The following is a 23,680-nucleotide window of genomic DNA, read 5'->3' as shown; positions in this document are numbered from 1 at the left end:
CGCTCCGTACACATCATCATCATTATGATGATCGTCATCATCATTACCATCATCGTCGTCGTCGTCATCATCATCATCGGCGTCGTCATCATCATCATAATCATCATAATCATCATCATCTACATCATTCTATTTTTGTCATTATCACAATTCTAGTTGTTGTATTGTAGGAGCTATTGGCGCGATACGTGTCTCTTGTTCCCTACGTATCGGACTCGGCTGCGTTTCCAGACTTGTGCGACATCTGGGCCACCTCGGAGGTACGTCCGATATGCGTAACGTGCGATATGCGTTACGTGCGACATGTATTACGCGTTACGTGCTACATGCGTTACATGGTACATGCGTTACGTGGTACATGCGTTACCTGCCACATGCGTTACGTGCCCCGGTTTGTGTTAGCAGCTGCAGTGTAAACCTAAACGAATGCAATGCCTAAAAGAATTCAGGGCAGAGTTATGGCACAGCAATAACATGAGATACTTCTCTGATTTTTCGCGGTTTTAAATACTTAAACAGCTATTTGCTTTCATACTCTTGATTTGTGTTTTTGTAAAGAGGTTTTTGAAGTTTTTGTAAAGAAGTGGTTCATAGGGATGTGCACGCTTAAATTATCCTTACTTCCACAGAATTTTCCTACAATCTTCCCTGGTTTGAATCTACATGTATATTTTCTATATTTAGGTGTTTGCCAACGGGTAGAAGGTTACCGAAGAAAAAAAAACACACTCATAACCGCTAGAGAAAAAACACTTGACTTTTGACTACATATATATTTTTTCTGCAATTTCAGCAATTTCTACAGATGCTTGCCGGAGATGAGGAGGAGCACGCCATTCTGCTATGCAACTACTTTACGCACAGGGGGAGGGGAAAGGCGTACGTGGTCCTTGGCACAGGGATACCGGAAGGTACTATTCGGGTTACATGGCAGCTTTCTTTATCAAAGAAAGATCAGGTTATTTCCCGTCCCCTGGTCCCAGGGCCTCGGACGTGTCTCAGTTACTAGCGCAGAAAACGCTAGTCTCATGCTAGCTACTGATCGAGGCGTTCTGAAACCTGGGCATTCGCCCTCTTTCTTTGGTGATTCCTTTTCGCTTTCGCTACGAAACCCGTGCAAATGAGATATTAATCTCAGTGAATTAAATCCGCTTGAATCACGGTGAATTTTAATCAATCCTACTGATACTATCAAAACCGCTCAATTATTTTGGTAGAGTATCAAATAATACAGGGAAAGTATTAGTTTTTAAAATGATGATATTTTTGGGATATTAAAAAAATACAGTACCGATATGCAAGCCTGATCTACGCATTTTAATAAACGCTGCCGTTGGCAGGATCCACGGCGTACGTACTTAGCATCGTGGACGGGAAGAAGCAGCTTTGGAACGCGCACACGGGACGCCAATTCGACGTACACGACCCGCACTGCCCTCTTACCAGCATCGGCTGCGTCTTCAACGAAGAAAATGTAAAAACTCTTTTCAACCGTATCCCCAAGACAAACACATGTAGTAATGTGGCTGCGTCTTTTCCGTAGAAACCTGTTATTTTAAATATTCTAAAGCTGTTCTGCACACTCCTTAGAACACTAGAATACCATAGCACATGGTGAGCCCCGTGTCATATAGTGATTCATACTTCTTGTTACTAAGCCTCCCCCGCAGGCCTTCATATAGGTGAGAACAGAAACACTCCTTAAATTTCGTAATTTGTTATACATCAGTGTAATTTTCACAGGATGTTTTTGTTTGATAAAAAAAATCATGACTGAAAACCTTCCACGATAAAATAATACTAACGCTGTCGTGTGTGTGTTGTTTTCATGTCACAGATTTGGGCAAACGTGCAGCAGTTCGAGGAGCCATTTCGTCTGGATTTTGACCTGACCAAGCCCAAGCTATGGCTGCCTTTCTTCTCGCAGAAATACCCCCGACCCGCGCTCTCCAGCGTACAGGTAGGTCCAGGCGGTGGATATGAGATAAATAGGCATCCCAGGTACGTACAGGCGGTGGATATGAGATATATAGAGACATCCTAGGTACGTACAGGCGGTGGATATGAGATAAATAAGCATCCCAGGTACGTACAGGCGGTGGATATGAGATATATTAGCATCCCATGTACGTACAGGCGGTGGATATGAGATATATTAGCATCCCATGTACGTACAGGCGGTGGATATGAGATATATTAGCATCCCATGTACGTACAGGCGGTGGATATGAGATATTGGATATATAGAGAAATCCCAGGTACGTACAGGCGATGGATATGATATATATGGCATCCCAGGTACGTACAGGCGGTGGATATGAGATATATTAGCATCCCATGTACGTACAGGCGGTGGATATGAGATATATTAGCATCCCATGTACGTACAGGCGGTGGATATGAGATATATTAGCATCCCATGTATGTACAGGAGGTGGATCGGAGGCATTACAAGTACATACAGGCGGTGGATATGAGATATATAGGCATCCCAGGTACGTACAGGCGGTGGATATGAGATATATAAAGAAATCCCAGGTACGTACAGGCGATGGATATGATATATATGGCATCCCAGGTACGTACAGGCGGTGGATATGAGATATATATAGGCATTCCAAGTACGTACAGGCGGTGGATATGAGATATATAGGCATCCCAGGTACGTACAGGCGGTGGATATGAGATAAATAGGCATTCCAGGTACGTACAGGCGGTGGATATGAGATAGATATAGGCATCCCAAGTACGTACAGGCGGTGGATATGAGATATATAGGCATCCCAGGTACGTACAGGCGGTGGATATGAGATATATAGGCATCCCAGGTACGTACAGGCGGTGGATATGAGATATATAGGCATCCCAGGTACGTTCAGGAAGCAGTTATGAGTTATAAAAGCATTCCAGGTACGAACAGGCGGTGGATACTAGACATCCCAGGTACGTTCAGGCGGCGAATATTGGATTTATAGACTAGTACAGGTGGTGGATGAGATATATAGACCTCCCACACACGTACAAGTGGTGGATATGTGTAAACAGAGTTTTCATAGCTTGAAACCTTGTTAACATCACTTAGATTTTTTAACTCCATAGATTGATTGTTCCTCTTGTTTTTATTCAGAAAGAGAATTTGTTCTACCGTCCGGTTGACAGAGAGTATGTAGCCCGGACACAGGACAGGTCTGTGGATCTATCGATCAATATCAATATTTATAATAATAAATGATAATTACATTCATTATCTATATTGCGCAAATTCCATGTAGAAGTCATATGTGCAAGAGGAACCAGGCCAATTTGTTCTTTGTTTATTTCTCTGTCTCTCCTCTTTGTCCGTCCGTCCGTCTGTCTGTCTGTCCGTGAGATCTATTACAAACTTTTTTGTATTCCATCAGGGTGGGGAAGCTACTTATGGATAAGATCATGGCGTGGAGACCAAGATTCGTCACCCGGTGGAACAGGTATGTCATGTGACGGTCTTTATAAGAAGACCAATCGATAACAACTTAAATGATACCCCCTTGATTTGTTACAGATACTGTACCCAGACATTCCGCAATCTTCTCGTCAAGTAAGTGTTTCTTCCTCCCTTCATTCAACAAAGTTTGCAAAAAGGCTGAAAATTCGGATAAGCGTGTTTTTTTTTTTTTTCCAAGTTGCCTGGATGAACTCTACCAAATGCTTACTTTTATTGTTAACTTTTTTTTTTTTGGGGGGGGGGGGTAAGGGATGGGGTGTCATGTCGTACAACCACTCATTTTTAAATGGGAAATATCAATCTAACGTCATCAACCTCAGTATTTGTTCTACTTTGTTAAGAAAAGGGGTTACCGAAGTTGATAGCTGGTACAGCGAGTTGGACCGGCGGTTTGGGCAATGGTGCCCGTTTAGAACCGGTGTTTGATATCCAGACCTACCAAGATTTACAAACAATGAAAACTTTACGGCCGCTAAAATGAGAGAGGGGTTTGAGTTCGGGTGGTACTATGCTAGAAATAATGTTATACTAGTGTTTGTATCTGACCCTGTTATTTCTTTAGCGTGGAGCACAGTTGATAATGTTATACTAGTGTTTGTATCTGACCCTGTTATGTCTTTAGCGTGGAGCACAGTTGATAATGTTATACTAGTGCTTGTATCTGTGCTTATCTCTTTAGTATGGAGCACAGTTGATAATATTATACTAGTGCTTGTATCTGTGCTTATCTCTTTAGTATGGAGCACAGTTGATAATGTTATACTAGTGCTTGTATCTGTGCTTATCTCTTTAGTATGGAGCACAGTTGATAATGTTATACTAGTGCTTGTATCTGTGCTTATCTCTTTAGTATGGAGCACAGTTGATAATGTTATACTAGTGTTTGTATCTGTGCTTATCTCTTTAGTATGGAGCACAGTTGATAATGTTATACCTAGTGCTTGTATCTGTGCTTATATCTTTAGTATGGAGCACAGTTGATAATGTTATACTAGTGCTTGTATCTGTGCTTATCTCTTAAGTATGGAGCACAGTTGATAATGTTATACTAGTGTTTGTATCTGTGCTTATCTCTTTAGTATGGAGCACAGTTGATAATGTTATACAAGTGCTTGTATCTGTGCTTATCTCTTTAGTATGGAGCACAGTTGATAATGTTATACTAGTGCTTGTATCTGTGCTTATCTCTTTAGTATGGAGCACAGTTGATAATATTATACTAGTGCTTGTATCTGTGCTTATCTCTTTAGTATGGAGCACAGTTGATAATGTTATACTAGTGCTTGTATCTGTGCTTATCTCTTTAGTATGGAGCACAGTTGATAATGTTATACCTAGTGCTTGTATCTGTGCTTATATCTTTAGTATGGAGCACAGTTGATAATGTTATACTAGTGCTTGTATCTGTGCTTATCTCTTAAGTATGGAGCACAGTTGATAATGTTATACAAGTGCTTGTATCTGTGCTTATCTCTTTAGTATGGAGCACAGTTGATAATGTTATACTAGTGCTTGTATCTGTGCTTATCTCTTTAGTATGGAGCACAGTTGATAATGTTATACTAGTGCTTGTATCTGTGCTTATCTATTTAGTATGGAGCACAGTTTGGGAGAGACGAGCACCGACCGGCACACGGCCGAGCTGGACCAGATCCTGTCCTCCTATCAGGTGACGTGACTCATTTCTTGCTGGATACTCCCTTAAACGATACGATAACTTGAGACGTAACAAGTTTATATTATAAGGGACAAAAAATCTAGATTATTCGTGATTCATTTTGCTTTTTAACCTTTTTTATTGTTTTGAAAGGAGCTTAGCCAAATCTGCCATTCATTGCGAGAGTGAAAAGCAGACAAGGAAGAGTTAGCTTTGTTCGGTACAGCCAAATAGTGTCCTTAGCTTTGCACTGTTCAGCAAAGTTAGCATTAAGCTATAGTCAAACTTGTTTGGTAAACTAGCTCTAATCTAGTCTAATTTGGTAAACTAGGGCCAAGCTAAGTTGGTAAACTAGCTTCAAGCTACTCAAACTAGTTTGGTAGGCTAGCGTCAAAATAGTCAAACTATTTTGATAAACTAGGGCCAAGCTATTCAAGCAAGTTTTGTAAACTAGCTTTAAGCTACTTAAGTTAATTTCGTAAACTAACGTCAAGCTAATGAAACTAGTTTCGCAATTAAGCATCAGACTAGTTTGGCAAACTAGCGTCAAACTTCACTCATCTTACTCATCCTCTTATCCCGACAGTTGTCTGGCTTCCCCATCAACATGCCATTCACAGACGTCCCACCAGTCGTGGACGCTGTCTACAGCACTGGCGTACATACCATAGAGGACCCGGATGTGGAATTCGCTCTCGCGACCCATATCCACCCCTTCCCCCACGGGGTGATGTCGCTTTGGATATATGTAGGCACACTCAAGAGAAAGGCCACATATTAAACCACACCCTTCCCCCCACGGGGTGATGTCGCTTTGGATATATGTAGGCACACTCAAGAGAAAGCCCACATACTAAACCACACCCTTCCCCCCACGGGGTGATGTCGCTCTGGATGTATGTAGGCACACTCAAGAGAAAGGCCACATACTAAATCACACCCTTCCCCCCACGGGGTGATGTCGCTTTGGATATATGTAGGCACACTCAAGAGAAAGGCCACATACTAAACCACACCCTTCCCCCCCCCACGGGGTGATGTCGCTCTGGATATATGTAGGCACACTCAAGAGAAAGCCCACATAATAAACCACACCCTTCCCCCCACGGGGTGATGTCGCTCTGGATATATGTAGGCGCACTCAAGAGAAAGGCCACATAATAAACCACGCCCTTCCCCCCACGGGGTGATGTCGCTCTGGATATATGTAGGCACACTCAAGAGAAAGGCCACATACTAAACCAAACCCTTCCCCCCACGGGGTGATGTCGCTCTGGATATATGTAGGCACACTCAAGGGAAAGGCCACATACTAAACCACACCCTTCCCCCCACGGGGTGATGTCGCTCTGGATATATGTAGGCACACTCAAGAGAAAGGCCACATACTAAACCACACCCTTCCCCCCACGGGGTGATGTCGCTCTGGATATATGTAGGCACACTCAAGAGAAAGGCCACATACTAAACCACACCCTTCCCCCCACGGGGTGATGTCGCTCTGGATATATGTAGGCACACTCAAGAGAAAGGCCACATACTAAACCACACCTCTCCCCAATGATGAATGATAGGAAATGAATCGCCTTTTCAGAACATGGACGCGCCCCCAAGAGGTGTATAAATGGGGAACACTTAGGGAAAAATCCATCTATCTCTTCTCCCCTCCCCCGTCGGGCTTTCACAATGGACATCCCCTATGGAATAAGGCTGCTTTCTACCCCTCCCCTTCGGGTCCCTTATTGCACATGTGGATAATACCACTTGAATGTTACTAACTGTTATATAAATATTTATGTAAATCTTTAATCTAGAAAATATCTTTGTAAAAACGATTGAATATTTACAATAGGCTTGAAAATATTTAGTGTTTGAGAGTTGTGAAAGGTATTTAAATATATAAGCAGAATCTCACGAATGTTGTGCTTCCAAATTGAATCGCGTGCCCTTAAAATCGTCCCGGCATTTAATTCGCTTACTAACTCGACCCGATCCCCGCGCCACCTAAAAATGGCGAATAGTCGCAGAGATGTGTGGTGTCGCGGTACTAAGCCTGAGACGTCTGTCGTCATAAGTAAAAATCAGTTTATGCTTTCAAAAGTCCCTATTTCACCAAAGGTTTTTTTTATCGACCAGAGACCATGATGGTCTCTTGGCGTCGAGTACTCGCAGGCGACATTTTGCTTTCGTGCGCAGCTAGCATAGAATGTCAACAATAAGTCACCGCTTGAAGAAGGCTATTATATTGTTTTTTTCTGATACCCGCGCTTCCAGTGTGGTCTATAACTTACCGACTACAGCAGCTTGGCCAATCAAGAGCGCGATTCGAAAATTTTGTGACTACTACTCGGCAGAACTCATACATTGATGCGTTAGATCTCGTGTTAACAAGTCACATGTCGTGGTAAGGCGCTAAGGTGTTACCGCTGTATGGTAGCCCCACTTGTCCTGAGGTAGGGCGGCCGGAGTAATCAGAGTGTTTCGGACTGGGAGAGAGAACACTTGCTCTTCTGCTGACGAACGACACGCTGTTACGGGGAACCTGGAAAGGTCGAATTCTCGATTTAAAGCTGGGGAGACTTCGTCTTACTGCCCTCTTGAACTCCCCGTTCAGTAGGCCGTAGAGGTACGGGTTACAAGCACTGTTGCCGTATGTGAGCATAAGCGTGGAAAAGCCTACATAGTGCGCGGGCGGGGACGACAAAGGGGTAATCAATAGCACAACGAAGAAGCCAGTCCAACAACACAGAAACGCAGCAATCACAATCAAGCATGCTTTGAATATCCGCATCTCGCGGGAAAATCGTGTCGGGCGTTGTTTAGGAACCTGTGTCGTCATACACTCAGTTGCTATGGTGATCCGCGAGGCAGCCATTTCTTGGTCGTGGATTTGTTTGAGATGTGAGCGCGCTGTGCGTATGATGGAACCATTGACGAAGAAGAGGAACAGCACAGGGAACCCATATAGCAACACAAACGCGGTCACCGCGTAACCCAAGGTCAACCCCTCGTAGTTGCACATCTTATGAGCCCGCGAACTCTCTACGACTCTGCCCAGCGGTATTGCAATTACCGATGACGTCACCCAGACTATCGGGATGATCGCCTTGGCAACGTTAGTGTACATGCGCCGTGTGTAATTCAGTGGTGACGTCACTGTGACGTAGCGGTCCCAGCTTACCACGCAGAGGTTGAGGACGGACGCGCAGCCGCAGAGGATAGTAGTTGTCACCCAGAACCCGCACACAGCGCCGCCGAACACCCACTCCCCTGGAATTAGAGACAACTAGAATTAATAGATTTAGGAAGCTTTTAAGCCTTGTGGGAATTTGAATGTGGAGGGTATTATGGAAACGACATAGTCGAGGCATAAAAACGCGTTTCTTAAAAGCTGCACCTATACAACCTGTCTGGCCACGAATTACAGCTTAAAAATGACCAAAATTGCTGGGGTCATTGTCCACTGATTCACCTCAAAGAAAGCTGCTGATAATAGAGGTAGGATCATAATAACAAGTGATAAATCTACCCATAATCTAAAAACAGTTTTAATGAAGCGCACACCACACTGGGGCGTTCCATAGACGTGCCAGCTGCACTCTACACTGGTAGTGATAACGAGGTATAATTTATACAATCTCTATTACTGATTTTCCCCATTGCCCGTGTTAGCGAGGTTCTTATACCTGACATCTCGTAGGACAGCCTGTTACTGATAACGAGGTATAATTTATACAATCTCTATTACTGATTTTCCCCATTGCCCGTGTTAGCGAGGTTCTTATACCTGACATCTCGTAGGACAGCCTGTTACTGATAACGAGGTATAATTTATACAATCTCTATAACTGATTTTCCCCATTGCCCGTGTTTTCGAGGTTCTTATTCCTGACATCTCGTAGGACAGCCTGTTACTGATAACGAGGTATAATTTATACAATCTCTATAACTGATTTTAACCATTGCCCGTGTTAGCGAGGTTCTTATTCCTGATATCTCCTAGGACAGCCTGTTACTGATAACGAGGTATAATTTACACAATCTCTATCACTGATTTTTCCCGTTTCCCTTACCAAGGTTCTACATACCAACTCGTAGGACATCCTGTAAGTGATAACGAGGTACAATTTGCACAGTATTTATTACTGAATTTCCCAATTGTCCGTGATACCACGGTTTGACATACCTGACATCTCGTAGGACACCCTGTAAGTGATAACGAGGTACAATTTGCACAGTATTTATTACTGAATTTCCCAATTGTCCGTGATACCACGGTTTGACATACCTGACATCTCGTAGGACACCCTGTAAGCCGCTGCGAATGGAGCCACCGTAAGCCCTACCAAAAGATCAGCGAATGCCAAGCTCGCCAAGTAATAATACGTCGAGTAATGAAATCTTGAAGTCACATATACGGTCCGTAATACTGTGATATTGCCCGCTATGATTAGAATTATCAATAGACAGAGAACTAACACAGAAAAGAACACTGACGGGCGCGTGAATGCCTCGCTAAGAGTAACACCAGTCACATTGGCAGCCATTAATTGGAATCATCGCTCGGATCATCTTTCGCGTCGCTCATTTAGTTAGTACGTATCCATCCATATTCGCTCGCCCATCGTCCTTAAACGATTGTGATGTTACTTTGAGATTATTGACTGTTTTATCGGTTGGTCCAATGTTAGTTACTCGTCCATATCCAGTGTTCCGCCTGGGTGCCTCGTTGTTTCTACTCTACTTGAGAGGTGTTACTAATCACATTATGCATGATTTCATAGAGTTATTATAACTTATTGTTTATTCTTTGAAATCAACACTAGCGTGATAAAGCAATTTGAATTGTTGACATGGTAACCTAATGTAATAATATATGCCAGGCCATTCCAAATGCTTTTTCAAGTACTCAAAAGTGTCATTACTCATCAATTAAAGGGGCTTTTAAGGTTTGTTAACACCAGTGAAATATATTATTCCTAGTGTCACAAGCTACGGAAAACCCAAACAGCTTCTTAAAGGATTTTCTAAATATTCGAAACGGGAACCGAACGCTTTCGTTTGCATTATTGTTCATATCGGTTTTATGTTGACATTATGTACTCCAAGGTAACGCTGTTCTTTTCATGTACCTTTGCTCTCCACCCCGCTGAAAACTCATCACGGGGGGGAAACACAAGTACGAGTAAGAGGGAATTTGGATTTTGCAGGAATTTCGAGTTAACAGGGGATTCGAGTTAACAAGGGATTCGAATCAACAGGGGATTCGAATCAACAGGGGATTCGAGTTAACAGGGGATTCGAGTTAACAAGGGATTCGAGTTAACAAAGGATTCGAGTTAACAAGGGATTCGAGTTAACAAGGGATTCGAGTTAACAGGGGATTCGAGTTATCGGGAGTCATTATCGTTATGCTTGCTTGTTGTACCTTTGGGTGTTGTTCAACGGGTGCCCCAGTCTCGTACACAGACGCCGCGCGGTGCATTTTGGGAAGGTTGAATAAGCGCACGGTGCATGACGGTCAGAATGCGGTTTCGGGATCGGAATTCGCTTTTTATTTATTTATTTATTTTCGTATCCGCTTCAGGGTTCCTCAACAGCGCAAATAACGACTGAGTACGAGTCTGCGGGTACCCCCTTCCCCCTTCCTTTGGCCACACCATGTCCCACAAGTAAACAAACAAAAAACAGACAAGTTCTAACACGATGTTATTATTTATTTGATTTCTTTCATCGAAGCAATATTTAAAACTATATATAGAGTAAACAAAATTCTCTACAGGGAAACTACTACTTTTAGTTTGTTGTTAATTAAAGTGAGCCAATTTCTAATGATAATGACACAAGAGGGTTCAAATGAACTCACGGTGTTTAAAATGAAAGGAAAATATGACATTTGTTACTTTATCCAACATGAAACTTCCGGTGCCAATGGATGTCGATGGATGCGATTTTCAAGGTTTTACGGGATTTTCAGAATTTTCTCACTCTAATGGACAAAGAGCTTATTTACTATTCTACATTGATTTCACCCTGAGGGCAGGGGCGGACAAAGGGGGGGGGGGGGTGGATATGCACCCCCTTTTTAAGTAAAAGATCTGAGATCTATGTGAAGTACCAAGAACCACTGGATCAGTTATAAGCCATCCATCCGGCCACTATCCACCCCCCCCCCCCCCCCATTTTAAAATCCTGGATCCGCCCCTGGATGGGTAATATAATGGGTTAAAATGGTTACTTAAAAAGAATCTCTGTATTGTGAGAACAGATAAGCATTCAGAGATATTTATTTACATATGTTTTTTTAATTGTAGCCTTATATGATCAATATAGCGAGCTCCCAGTTTTACACGAGGTATTTAATTCTGTTGCAACGCATGAAAATTCCCTTTTTGCAACTTGTGTATTTTTTGTTGCGAAGTTACAAGAAAAGTGGTAGTTTGTTTTTGTTGTTTTACTTTTCGCAACTTTGCGAGAAAAACTCGCAAACTGTGTATTATGTTTTATGTTTCTGTGTATTATGTTTCTGTGACCTGCAAGCTGCAAAAAGGGGATTACACACGTAATTACACACGTAAGAAAACATATCTTCGTGTAACATTACCTCTAATTCACTTACATTCGTCCTATTTTCACATACGCGTGAGTTGTCCCGTTTAAGTTTCCTTCTCTAGTGAAAACCCGGCTTTAGTTTCGCCATACTGCGGACGCTACACGGCGGCTCGTGTGGTCGCAGCTTTGTGTTGAGTGGTCGTTGCTAGGGTCAACACGGCTAGAGCACTTGCGAAACAGGGCTGTCATGTACCGGTTAAACTCGGGCATGCGCAGTACGTACACGACAACGTTGACCGCACTGTTGAGATAACGCAAAAGCTTCAGCGCGAAAATGATGCGCGCCGACTTGGTACAACTGTTGCAGTAGATGAGCGCGATTTCGTACAGGCCATACGGACACCAAGCCAAAAGTGACGCCAGCGTGACAAAGGCTAGCGTGATCGCCAATTTCCGGTTTCGTAACGCTCGCTGCTCCGCGGCTCCAGGGTTTTGCGTGACAATGCGGCTGCGACTGAGACTGAGGGCGAGGGAGATGTATGCGAGGAGGATGAGCCCCAGAGAGAAAGGAATGGTCAGGAACAAGTAGAACTCGGCCGAGCGGGGAGTGCCCAGGTAAAAGATGCCTGAAAGACACAGACAAAATTCAGCGTAAGCAGAACAACATAGTTAATTATAGAAAGTGGCAACTGGGTGGTATAGGGGGAATTCCTGTAGATGTTCCCGAGTCGTGTTGTTTGTTTGTATTCCTACGGCCTCTGATTGGTCGAGCGGATGTTTTGGTGGGAATTTAAGTCTCGTGAGCGCGTGAAACTAGCGAGACAGATTCATTTCAATGTAAGTGTCTGTCTGGCTGAGCACAGACAACAAGAAAAGCAATCGAGTCAGTACTTATAACTAACTCACCAAACTAAAGACTCATTAGTGACTTCTCCAAGATCTAAATGAAGTTCAGACAACTCTGTTGCTCGGTCAAGTTAGTACTCGATCCAATATACTTATGCTGTTGCTCATCCAATAGAAAATATAGCACGGAGGGATTGTATTGGAGAAATTGTGATTACAGGTAAAAAAAATGCATAATCCCCTTTTCTCGATTCATGCTTGTAGCACTTGTAATACTATTTAGATCCATTTAAAAACCACGCGTCCATGTAAAAATTTTATATTAATAAAAAAAAACGCTCAAAAAACCTTCCCCTCCCGTCTAAGGACTACCGCCACTTACTACAAGGGTGGGATGCGACATCGAGCTGACGAGTTTTCGATCACAAGAAATAAGTGGAGAGCCCGCCTTTTGAAGATGTCATGCCTCTAGCGTGAGCAATAACCTACCCCCCCTTCCTGTCCACCATTTCCTGATTCCTCACATATCTTACCAATGAATGTCATCATCACGGCGAAGCCCATAAGCCAGGGAAGCCCCGCAAGCAAGACATACAACCACAGACCGACACCGCGATGAAAGTACGGGAACATGGTGGCGATGAGGCGCTCTATGGCGATGGCTGTTAGAGTGTATAGGGAAGCAGGGTCCGCCAGGAATCCAAGGTTGCTGCGGATCACCAGGTCACCATTGGACAATTCAAGCTGTGGTATCTTCTCAAAGACGCTGACGCCGACAAGGAAATCTGCCACGCTCAGGCTGACCAGTAAGAGGTAAGGCCGTGTGCGCATGCGCCGTGAGGTTAGGAAGACGAGTAGGCAGATGACGTTGGCGAGCAAGATGAGGATAGTTACTATAGTGTAGCAGATAGCTTTGGTCACGAAGAACGCGTAGTCCGCTCGAGGAGAGCTCGTGGAGCTTGGGGGACTCGTGGTCATAACTGGCACACTCGCGCTTGTCGTGTTTATCGTTATCTGTAAAGGGTTCGCGATGCGTTTAGACAAGGGTAAACTAGTTACCGCCTGAAGACTTCTATAACATAAGGGAAGAGGCGCGACACCGCACTTGCAGAGGATTCGCGTCTATAGCCAGACTACATTGGCTACTCTGAACGTTTGGAATATAGCAGATTAGTATAAATCCACTCGCATACTATCACGAATATCGCAATTTGATTGGCTCCCGTACTCACTATCTATTGAGCCATAGATAGTGTGTAGCAAAAAAGCCGGCGAAAGAGACAAAAAAAACCTTCATTCAAAATCGAGAAATTTGGTTCACAATCTTTTCTATTAAATGTATTTTCCACCCTTACAAAAGGACACTAAAAGTAACAAAGATTGCAAGGTTTTGAAGCTAAAGTTTTCAATTTTCGTTTATCTGCGCGCGCTGGAAACATCGGTTGCATGCACTCGCGAAAGCACTAGAGAACACGCCATTTCAAACGATCGCGCGCTGTTTTGATTTTGTAAAATACTTTTTTCGTTGTGATATATTATTTATTACTGAGAATTATTAAATTCGTCTTTTATTTGAAGGTAGTGGATTTATACTAAAACAATTAGACTACTCGTTCTCGTTTTCTATGAGTCAAATAGTCAACTCGGCTACTCGCCTCGTCGACTATGACTTTGTCAATGAAAAAAGTTGGGGGGAGATTAATAATAGGTGTATAACGACTATCAGTGAATTTGTCAGCAACGCCTAGATTGAGAAGAGTGAAAGCGAGTTCACCTGCCATTTTGTCATCCTAGCAAAAACGGTATCCATTTCTTTCAGCTTATTGGGAAGTGATTGATATATCATATTTGAATTTGGTAACTGCAGTATAAAGCTTTATTTCTATATCGCTATTTTGATAATTCATTTCATAATTTGTCCTCCAATATCGAACCAAAGAAAATCCAAGGTGTGTGCAAGGATCCTTAAGGCTCACGAATACGTAAACAAGGAGTTTTATTATATTCTTAAGCGTTATAAGTTTAATTTTTAGAAAACAGCTTCGTTGAACAAGTTCCGCACGTGAGTAATTGTATTAATATTGGCAGTTTAGTGAGATTTCTATTTAAACTGTGATGTAGAAATAAAGAAATAAAGGCGTTACAAAACGACCGTGAAAAAGTCAACCAATAGAAGAAGCAACATCATTAAGAAAAAACATAGAAGGCTTGTCAAAACCGAAAGTTGTGCAGGCGTATAGGGAAATGTCTTATGTGAATTACCAGTCACTGTTCTGGGCTCCATACATACGATATTTGAAGTTGGTATTATGCAGACGTGTTTTAATAGTCTTGTTATCCTATTTCCCGTTAATTGTAGGAATACCTTTTGCAAAGAAACAACTCATAAGCGCTTAAGCGCTTTGGATCTTTAAGAGAAAAGCGCTATATAAATCTACTTATTATTATTATTATTATCATTATCAGACCGACTTTATTCAACCTTTTATAAGTGTGCCGAAAAAAAAAACACACACACATTTAAGAAAAGAAGAGAATAGAAAACGGGGCGGTAGAGTAAAGAAAATTGTGAAAGTCAAATACAATAGGAACAGCACATGTCAAATGGCTTTGCGGATTTGGTGGGACTTTGGAGGTTTTTAGCACTTATTTATATTGACTGTTATGTAACACCAGAGCCTGACGATTGCTTATTAAAATAGCATGAATCTCTGAGTCGTCGGTGCGCCAGGAACTATACAATTATTGTATATTGACATTATTACGCATTTTCTCTCAGTAGCGTTTTAAAATGCCTTTTTTAACAAAATATGGTAGTTTGAAATCAATCAGCCTTGTCCTGGTATTTTCACAATAGAAATTAGTTGAAATGCGCCGTTACTTTGACCACCTGGCGGGCATTTCTGTGAAGTTAACAAATTAAGGAGATTTGTTACTGTTTCCAAAGTTCCCAATATTCCGTGACTTACATCTGGATACAGGAATCGGAATGCTAAGCTACTTACTGGCTTTTTGTTGTTCTTCTTTTCCCCTTTTCCCGTGCTAACGGAAACCGATGGGAATGCTAGAAACTGTATGACTGACATGTACTTTATCACACTTCATCACTAGATAAACACAGCCTCGTTCCCAGGGCCCTCGCCCTTCCTGTCTTTGGGTCGCCAACGAGGTTGTAGATAAACAGGCAAAACAAGCTTGTGTGCACATCACAGCACGATGGATTTCCTTTATTTGGCAAGTTTGCGTCAATTAAAACAGAGATTCTCACATTATTGCCTGAAGCTGACGTTTTCTTTTAAAATTAAAACATGTGACGGCAAATCTCAATAGATTTCTATGAAAAATAGAAAACGAGAATGATTGTTAAACTTTGGAAAGAGAAACGGTCATTAACCTTTGCGAAATGACAGGGAGCGATGCAAAAACCAATAAAAACGGTTTAAAGTCAGAGCTTTACGTTCGCCATCAAAACGCGCACAACACCGTGTTCACCTGTTAAACCTTGTTCGCGCTCTCAGAATTTTTGAAAGAAGATATAAACGCACAGACAAATTCAAATACATTTTTAGGTCAGCGAACGCAGAAAACTAGTGTATTTGATAAACCTGTCAGGAACTTATGCAGTACTGTGACCGCAACTCCGCTTCATCATTAGTCATTGTTCCTTGACTTCAAAGGTGCTCTTAATCATGTCTCTTCCTCGATTTTCAACTTGCATTAAAAAAATCAATAAATCAATAATGAACTCGCGAATGCACCTGTTGGATTTTGATTATCTTCTTTATCTTAAGCCGCTTGGATTATGATGATGAAAGCTCCGTTGGACGTCAAGCCTCCGGGGCGATATAAATGAGGCTTTTATACAATTGGCGGGACATCCATCGAGACAATTTCTAAAATATATCTAGAAAATAGATCATTCCAAAAGGTTATACTTATTATTTTTATTTATTCCTTTTGGCCAGTCCAGTCCTTTTAAAGCTACAACACTAAACAACTAAGCAAAAAAACTTGAAAATACCCAACCTTATCGATCACCTCAAATTTCGAAAAAAAAAAATGAGCATAAACAGAGCCGTCCGCAATAATATGGTTTCTCCTGAGTCACCATTCAAATACACAGATAGATGCCAGTTACGAGAGTTAATAGCTCCGTAATTTTAAAAACTGACACGCTGAACATCTTGAGGTCATTAGGAAACCGCCTGTCTGCACCAAACCTGGGGGATGGACTTTGAGGATTCCATCAAGAAAGGTCATAAAGGAAAGGATAAGTTGGTAATAAACGGTCGCACCTTCTTATGGGTGTGACTCAGGAAAGCGACACCCAAACTAAAGATGTCCTGCAAAAACATTTTACATTTCAAAATATATTTCTATTTTTAAAAAGAAACAGGAATAATTGCTCCACTGTTCAAAGAAAAAGCGGTAGAATGGTCTCAAGAAGACTTCCCAATAATAATAAACTCTGCAACACATTTAAAACTTTAAGACTCGAATATGTAGAGCCATAATTCTGAACATAGGGATGTTATCTAGCTTTGCTATAACAATCAAATTCATTTATCAATGCATTACCGTCTTTATGTGTTTGTTGTTCTAGGAGAATCTGTTTATCTCATGTCTCCTCTCGTATGTCTGTCCAACTTTGATGTTTTAGCCACAGAAAACTCGGTTTCATCAAAGGCATAATTACCGTCCATTGGTTATAAGAGAGTTTTCATTACGAGCCCTCTAATGGTGTTAACCAGGGAAGCGCGTCATGATCAATTTCCTATTAACCACGCATTTACCTCCCTCAACATACAATCTACCTGCGCTGGTTGTACACCAGTTCGGGCGAATTTGTCTTATTTTCTGAACCAGCGGTTATTGAGTGGTATTTGCACGAGCTATCTATATAATTGTCTGAAAATAATAGTCTGTTATTTTATATTGGACATTTATATATGCGTTTTTATTTAATTGATTATATATATATGGAAACACAGAAAATTTCTCTTTTCAGTGCTCTGCTTTTACTTTTGTCCTTTGAAAGTCACAGGAAACCTTATCGACAGGACCAACCAACTGCGTTGCCTTTTTCCGAGGCCTAATCATATCGATGTTATGAAATACACAAATTATCAATAGCATTAATACTCAAATGTTATTAAAATGTTGTATTTTAAATAATAAACAATAGCAAATGTGAGGTTGATCGACATTCTTTAAACAAAAAGAGTGTATGTATTTGACAATCTTTTATTTACCATGAAAACGGTTTAGGTTCAGCGTTCTAAGTTGATTTCATCTTATCTTTTTATTTCAAAACTGCTACATCTACTCAGGCGAATACCACCCCTCAAAGGCACAGTAAATTTCTTCAAAATGATTAGTGCTCAAATTGTGTCTATCTGATAGCGGAACTATCCTAATTACGCTTTCTGATGTCGATTATTCCATCAAGGTATAGATACCCTGGGTACCAGAGGCTCCGTAACTGATATAGCTGGCTCCAGGCTAAATTAAAAACGAACAATACAAAGGCTTTAACATGTTTTATTACCAACAAGATCAGGGTGTATAAAACTTGATCAGTATATCGACAAGGTGTTATTCTAACTCCAAATAAAACGTTTAAATACATAACATCCATATTAGAAGAGTTTAAAAAACTGTATTGGAAATTTCTCTTTCTTGCATTATTTTTATATGAACGGTATGTATGTGTCAAATGAATATGTGCAGCCATTTGACTCCAACAAATAAAAAAGAGATTCTCCCTACAAGGATTATAAACATGTTTGGGAGAACTTGTGCCCGATGAACTATAATCGAGTAGAAAAAAAAAATGTCACAATTAACAAGCTTCTGTACAACATATGACTTTGCTAGGGATAGTGTGAACATTAGGTACACCGCGACTGAATATCCTGGCCTATGGTCTAAGCTTTAAGTAGAGTATACACCTATTATAACCTACAGTAGAGTATACACCTATTAGAATGAAGGTTTCACAAGAGAATCCATGTGTTGTACCCCACATATGCTCATGTGCTCAATGTATAACTGGCTAAATCCTGGTTATTAAAAAATGTGAATATTAACATACAAGAAATTGAAACAACCTTCATAACCTAGATCTGTTTTTATCTACAGTATGCTTAAATGCTCATTTAATTGAAACCCATGAAGCACTGTCGGTTACAACACATGGATTCTCCAAGTGCAACCTTATTTGAAATATGTGTATTACAAGTACGTAGAACTATCTTCGACTGCTCCTGCAAGAAAAACACAGAAAGTGTGACATCAGTTACCCACACATTTCCAAAATGGTGATAGGACAAATAAGGGGAGGATCCATCAAACCCAGTGCTCCTGGTAAATACATTACTTTGCTGTGTTCAACACAGTTGAAGTGAATGGAGATACGGGACACTGTAAGGATGTACTTTAACACGCTATCATGGCCAACATTACAATGTTTTAATTAAGCTAGCAAACTAGCATGCAAGAATCCAATTCTTATTAAGAAACAAGGGAGTTTCCATCATGCTTTGATGTTCGCTCAAGTATTTGTTTTTGTTGCTGGGTGGCTAGTACTTGGACCCTCATTGGTTTTAGGACCATGTAAGTGGCACACCTTATTTCAGTGATGGAATTGCTCTGTGTTGTTTAGAATTCTGTAGAAATGCAGTACCAGTGACATACTGTACCTTGACTTCTTGCTCGGCCCTCGGATGAATGCCCAGTCGACAGAGATGTTCTGGCCCAACATCTCAGCACCGTTCAGGGCCTCTAGCGCACTTTGAGCTTCCTTGAAGGTCTCATACTCTACTAGTGCATAACCCTATCATAAAAGATTCATAGAACAGGGTTAGGATTAGATAGGTTTGGAGTAGATAACCCTATCATAAAAGATTCATAGAACAGGGTTAGGATTAGATAGGTTTGGAGTAGATAACCCTATCATAAAAGATTCATAGAACAGGGTTAGGACTAGATAGGTTTGGAGTAGATAACCCTATCATAAAAGATTCATAGAACAGGGTTAGGATAAGATAGGTTTGGAGTAGATAACCCTATCATAAAAGATTCATAGAACAGGGTTACGACTAGATAGGTTTGGAGTAGATAACCCTATCATAAAAGATTCATAGAACAGGGTTACAATTAGATAGGTTTGGAGTAGATAACCCATAGAGAGGGCTATAGACAGTTAATTATAATCTACTTTACTACTGCCTGTGTTGGCTGTGTGATTTTCTATCTTTTCTACCTACTTTGTCTACCTTTTCTACCTACTTTGTCTACCTTTTCTACCTACTTTGTCTACCTTTTCTACCTACTTTGTCTACCTTTTCTACTTACTTTGTCTACCTTTTCTACCTACTTTGTCTACCTTTTCTTTCACCTTGTCATACTACAGTATACTGTAGCTAAATGAACTCTTATCTTAAGATTGCAGATAATGAAGTTAAAGTGACAAAATGATAAACTGAAACTGCTGTACATTACTGCTGAGCTGGGTGTAATAAAACCGTGTCAATAGACATGTCAAAGCAATTGAATAAATTCAAGAATATCTCAAAATGCAGGTTAACTACGTTTCTGCTATTGAAATTTCCCAGAGGACATCCCAACACCTGATAGCTGAAAAGGGCTCTATAAACTCACCTTGATAAATCCAGTACGCCTGTCCAGGTTGACATGAAGGTTTTTTATCTCTCCGTAATCAGAGAACAACTCATGGATGTCATCTTCCTGTGCTTCCTCATGAATGTTGGTGACAAAAAGGATCCATCCTTCGACCGCTACAAGAAAGATTTGGGGGGAGATTTGGTCAAAATAGTGTTATCTTTATGTTTTATTAACAACCAGATATAACAAGAAATGAGCCGTCAAATGGAGTGGTACCTTAAAGAAGGCAACCAAGTCACAAGCGCTTTCCATAAAACACCACCCGTATTCTAGTACTCCACCTTTTCCTATATTCGTGTTGGGAACCCTGTGTATGAGGTTTTTGGCAGGAATCGGACAACCAAATTCAAATTAAGCCAGTTCTCATATTCATATGTTGGGTTTTGTGAATAAGAGAGTGGATTGTTAATCCCCGCTTTGTTGGCTTTCTTGGGCTTAGTGTGTATACTTTTAATGCAAATCAATGTGACATAAAAGGTCTGTGGGTCTGAAAACAAAATGACTGCCAACTATTTGTAATGAACAAGCCTTTTGCTTTTATAAAAAACCGAAGAGTACTTACAGTTCAGACTGAAAGTATTTTAACATTTTCCAGCGTGGATTTGGCGTGGGTTCTGAGTGTGATCCCCGCACTTTTACTGCGGGGAAAATCAGTGAGTGGAGTCCACTCACTTTGTAGAATTTTCCTTTACTGAAATATGTTTTCCGTTACTGAAATATGTTTAGCGCCTTCACTTATCTTCTCTTTATAGATTGTAAAGTCACTCTGATAAAATGTACACTCGATCTTTTAATGAGCGAAACTAATGTGTGAATTTTAATGCATGGATCCCACAGAGGTGCATGGACAAACTGAGTGGACTCAGAATCCACACGCGGAATGTTAAAACACATTCAGTCTGTACTTTACTTCTGATATCGAGATTGATCTGATAAAATAAGAAGTTTTGTGCACCATCTCGATTTGAATAAATAAGCATTTATGCACCGTCCTTAATGGATTGAATTGAAGTTGTTCAAAAGTCTTGCAGTTGTAGATAAAGCTCTTTCTTTTGTTTTCTTGTTTGTGAACCGTTTTGCTTATGCACGATGGAGCTAAAGAATCTACTTTCTTTTCGAGGTAGGAATAATGCCTTTCTAAATAACAATAAAAAGAGAGTTGTGTTTTTCGAATTCTTTTTCAGATTTGATTTTCCGCGCGCTCGAAGGTTTGTTTACACATCTTCCGAAATTGTCTAGAATAAGACTTCTCCTCTGCGATGATATTTTTTGAGACAGACTTATAACTGTATATTTTTAGTGTGTTTTTCTTGAGAGACACGGAGGCCTGAATGTCATTAGTCCTTTTTGCTGTGGGAAATAAATCATTTTTGTGCTTCTGTGGAATCTTAAAAATGGTGCCTTGTTGAGTCAACCCTCTCGCTAACAAAACCATGTGAGTTAGAACTTTGCTTCCCGATAAAATATTGAAATAAAAAACATTTTGCACACCTCTTCTCTGCTAATGTGTGGAAACAGTATGGTTTCGGAGTTTGCTAGCTTAGCTGTTTTTCCTTGAAAGGTGGAGCACAGTCCATTCCTTAGCGTATTATATATGGCATAGATTATTGGGCAAGCTTACGATGCCACTCACATCTTGCAGGGCCACTCTCCCCACCCTCTCCTCCCTCAATGGAGTCATACGCATCTGGTCTTGACGAGGACTTGTCACCTGAGAGGTAGAAATATACCATGACAACATTGAAATTCCCTTTTTAACTTCTCTTACAATAACTGTACAATGTAATTTCTACGTACATGCAATTTCCACTGATTGCATTTTGAACATTCTGCATTAAAGAAGGCAACCAAGTCACAAATAGCACCCATTTCAATCTGCTTATTCAAGTTAGTCACTTTTAAATACATATTGTTACTGAAATATCAGATTTCAATAGTGCATGGTTAGTTGGAAGATCTTGCAAATAAATTGTTACATTTTGAAATGTAAACAATAGCAAACTGGTAGCTGATCGACATTCTTTAATAAAAAAAATTACAAATAAAGTATTATTCACAATTTAGGCAGTCCATACTATTAACAAATAAACAGCGTGATCAGTTTTCAGTGTCAAGAGAGTTTACTGTATTCCAAGAACACTAATAAACAGAGCTCATAGATATTGGAGCAGATGAATAATATAGCTATGTCTGGATGAACTTTTGGCTTACCCGAAAAGCCGCGTCCCTTCTTTTTCTTGCCAGACTTCACCCTTTGGACATCATCTATGTGAGTAGAAAATTATCACATGAAGTCCAGAATGTCTGTTAATAACTCAGGTATATTTCTAATAAACAAACCTTCGCCTTCATCGTCTAAAAACTCGGACGGTTTGTCGTCTTCAAGGTCGAGAACGTCCATGCTTGCTGTCGTGTTTCGAAGTGCCGAACAGCGCATGTCTTGCTCGACGCACCGCTGACACGGTACGCCTTTCCCTAAAACACAGGCAGACCAAAATCTCATAAATATGTTTATTCGTCCTTAGATCGATATTTTTGTATCAAAGCGGCAAGGATCTGGCAGGATCTTTTACCTTTTTAAAAATTACATTTTTTCTTCCTTAATTTTTAGTACACCGCCTATTGACGGTGTGCTTTTTATGGGACATCCGGGCTTTTTTTCGGATTTTGACTATTTGGTCCTCCTGTGGTTCGTAGCAAAATCGGCCCAAGTGTCACGTGAACGAAATGCTACACAGAAGTGAAGGTGAAAAGAGGCGCGCCAGGGACGAGGCATTGGGCGTCGTTTTGAGTGGTAGATTTGCAGTTTTTTGGCCATTTGTTACGTATTCAGGTTCTCTGTGAGAAGAGGACGGCTTTTCTTCTTACCAATTGCTAATGGAAATCACCATTTATTCATTCAGGGCATAGTTACCAACTATGTTCAGGGGCTTCTACTTCGAAGATGGATCCAAGATGGCCGTCGCGCGTACGACACCAAAATTTAAACTTAGGTCTCTGCTCTAATCGTAAGTACATGTAATTCCTTATCAAAACTGCTCGGGAAATGCCCTGCATATCGGCACACACAAAGTGATGTTTTTTGCAGCAGCGAGGAAGTTTAACCAGTCCTGCCATTATCATAACAATCCGACACCCATCATTTTGGCAAATTTGTAGTACAAAACATGCAGCACTATTTGCTTCATATGGACATCTATATTAAGCAGTTCACTGTCCGACAAAAACAGGAGCATGTAATTCAGAGTCATCCATTAAATATACCCAATCCTGCTCAAAATCCCGATCATCCTCCTCATAACCCCTAACACGTTCAAGTTCACTGGGTTCAATATCTCCAAATGTCTCATGTATTGCCAGTAGAACTGCTTTGCTATGTCCCTTACGCCACACCTCAACCAACCCTTCTACATGCTCTTGAAACTTGATCTTGTCACAGTTATTCAATACTTGTT

General features: G+C 40.9%; 4 protein-coding genes across 10 annotated transcripts in view; 1 reads left to right on the top strand and 3 right to left on the bottom strand.

Moving 5' to 3' along the window:
• The window catches only part of LOC116601445 (coiled-coil and C2 domain-containing protein 2A), a 31,739-nt gene extending 24,680 nt beyond the window's left edge, over positions 1-7,059 (top strand). For 4 of the 7 annotated variants that reach the window (XM_048727391.1, XM_048727395.1, XM_048727394.1 and 1 more), the window contains 9 exons: positions 171-260; positions 794-911; positions 1,341-1,474; positions 1,838-1,960; positions 3,128-3,186; positions 3,402-3,467; positions 3,542-3,577; positions 5,078-5,153; positions 5,728-5,940. In XM_048727391.1, the coding sequence (XP_048583348.1) occupies positions 171-260; positions 794-911; positions 1,341-1,474; positions 1,838-1,960; positions 3,128-3,186; positions 3,402-3,467; positions 3,542-3,577; positions 5,078-5,153; positions 5,728-5,922 (897 nt within the window). In that variant the 3' untranslated portion in view covers positions 5,923-5,940. Of the gene's footprint in view, positions 1-170; positions 261-793; positions 912-1,340; positions 1,475-1,837; positions 1,961-3,127; positions 3,187-3,401; positions 3,468-3,541; positions 3,578-4,163; positions 4,384-5,077; positions 5,154-5,727; positions 5,941-5,991 lie in introns of those variants that run through there. The other 3 variants (XM_048727393.1, XM_048727392.1, XM_048727396.1) reach the window with 3 other exon arrangements.
• On the bottom strand, positions 6,919-9,487 carry LOC5499530 (octopamine receptor). The gene is made up of 3 exons (XM_048727398.1): positions 9,430-9,487; positions 9,328-9,347; positions 6,919-8,411 (listed from the first exon to the last, which is right to left on the bottom strand). Exons 2-3 carry the CDS (start codon positions 9,332-9,334, stop codon positions 7,534-7,536), a joined length of 885 nt encoding a protein of 294 aa, XP_048583355.1. The 5' UTR covers positions 9,335-9,347; positions 9,430-9,487; the 3' UTR covers positions 6,919-7,533.
• A 1,943-nt stretch (positions 9,488-11,430) lies between these two features.
• Positions 11,431-15,652, bottom strand: LOC116603681 (adenosine receptor A1). Its single transcript, XM_048727843.1, has 3 exons — positions 15,545-15,652; positions 13,073-13,553; positions 11,431-12,319 (listed from the first exon to the last, which is right to left on the bottom strand). Exons 1-3 carry the CDS (start codon positions 15,623-15,625, stop codon positions 11,829-11,831), a joined length of 1,053 nt encoding a protein of 350 aa, XP_048583800.1. The 5' UTR covers positions 15,626-15,652; the 3' UTR covers positions 11,431-11,828.
• Positions 15,653-18,064: 2,412 nt separating this feature from the next.
• On the bottom strand, positions 18,065-22,673 carry LOC5517771 (RNA-binding protein 8A-A). The gene is made up of 6 exons (XM_001637715.3): positions 22,566-22,673; positions 22,437-22,490; positions 21,859-21,936; positions 20,202-20,338; positions 19,241-19,374; positions 18,065-18,805 (listed from the first exon to the last, which is right to left on the bottom strand). The coding sequence occupies exons 1-6, from the start codon at positions 22,660-22,662 to the stop codon at positions 18,790-18,792; spliced, it is 516 nt and encodes a 171-aa protein (XP_001637765.2). The 5' UTR covers positions 22,663-22,673; the 3' UTR covers positions 18,065-18,789.
• Between the last annotated feature and the right edge of the window lie 1,007 nt (positions 22,674-23,680).

Source organism: Nematostella vectensis, chromosome 5 (genome assembly GCF_932526225.1).
Source record: "Nematostella vectensis chromosome 5, jaNemVect1.1, whole genome shotgun sequence".
Lineage (NCBI taxonomy): Eukaryota > Metazoa > Cnidaria > Anthozoa > Actiniaria > Edwardsiidae > Nematostella > Nematostella vectensis.
The sequence above is the reverse complement of the archived record's forward strand: the minus strand, read 5'-3'. Positions and strand labels throughout refer to the sequence as shown.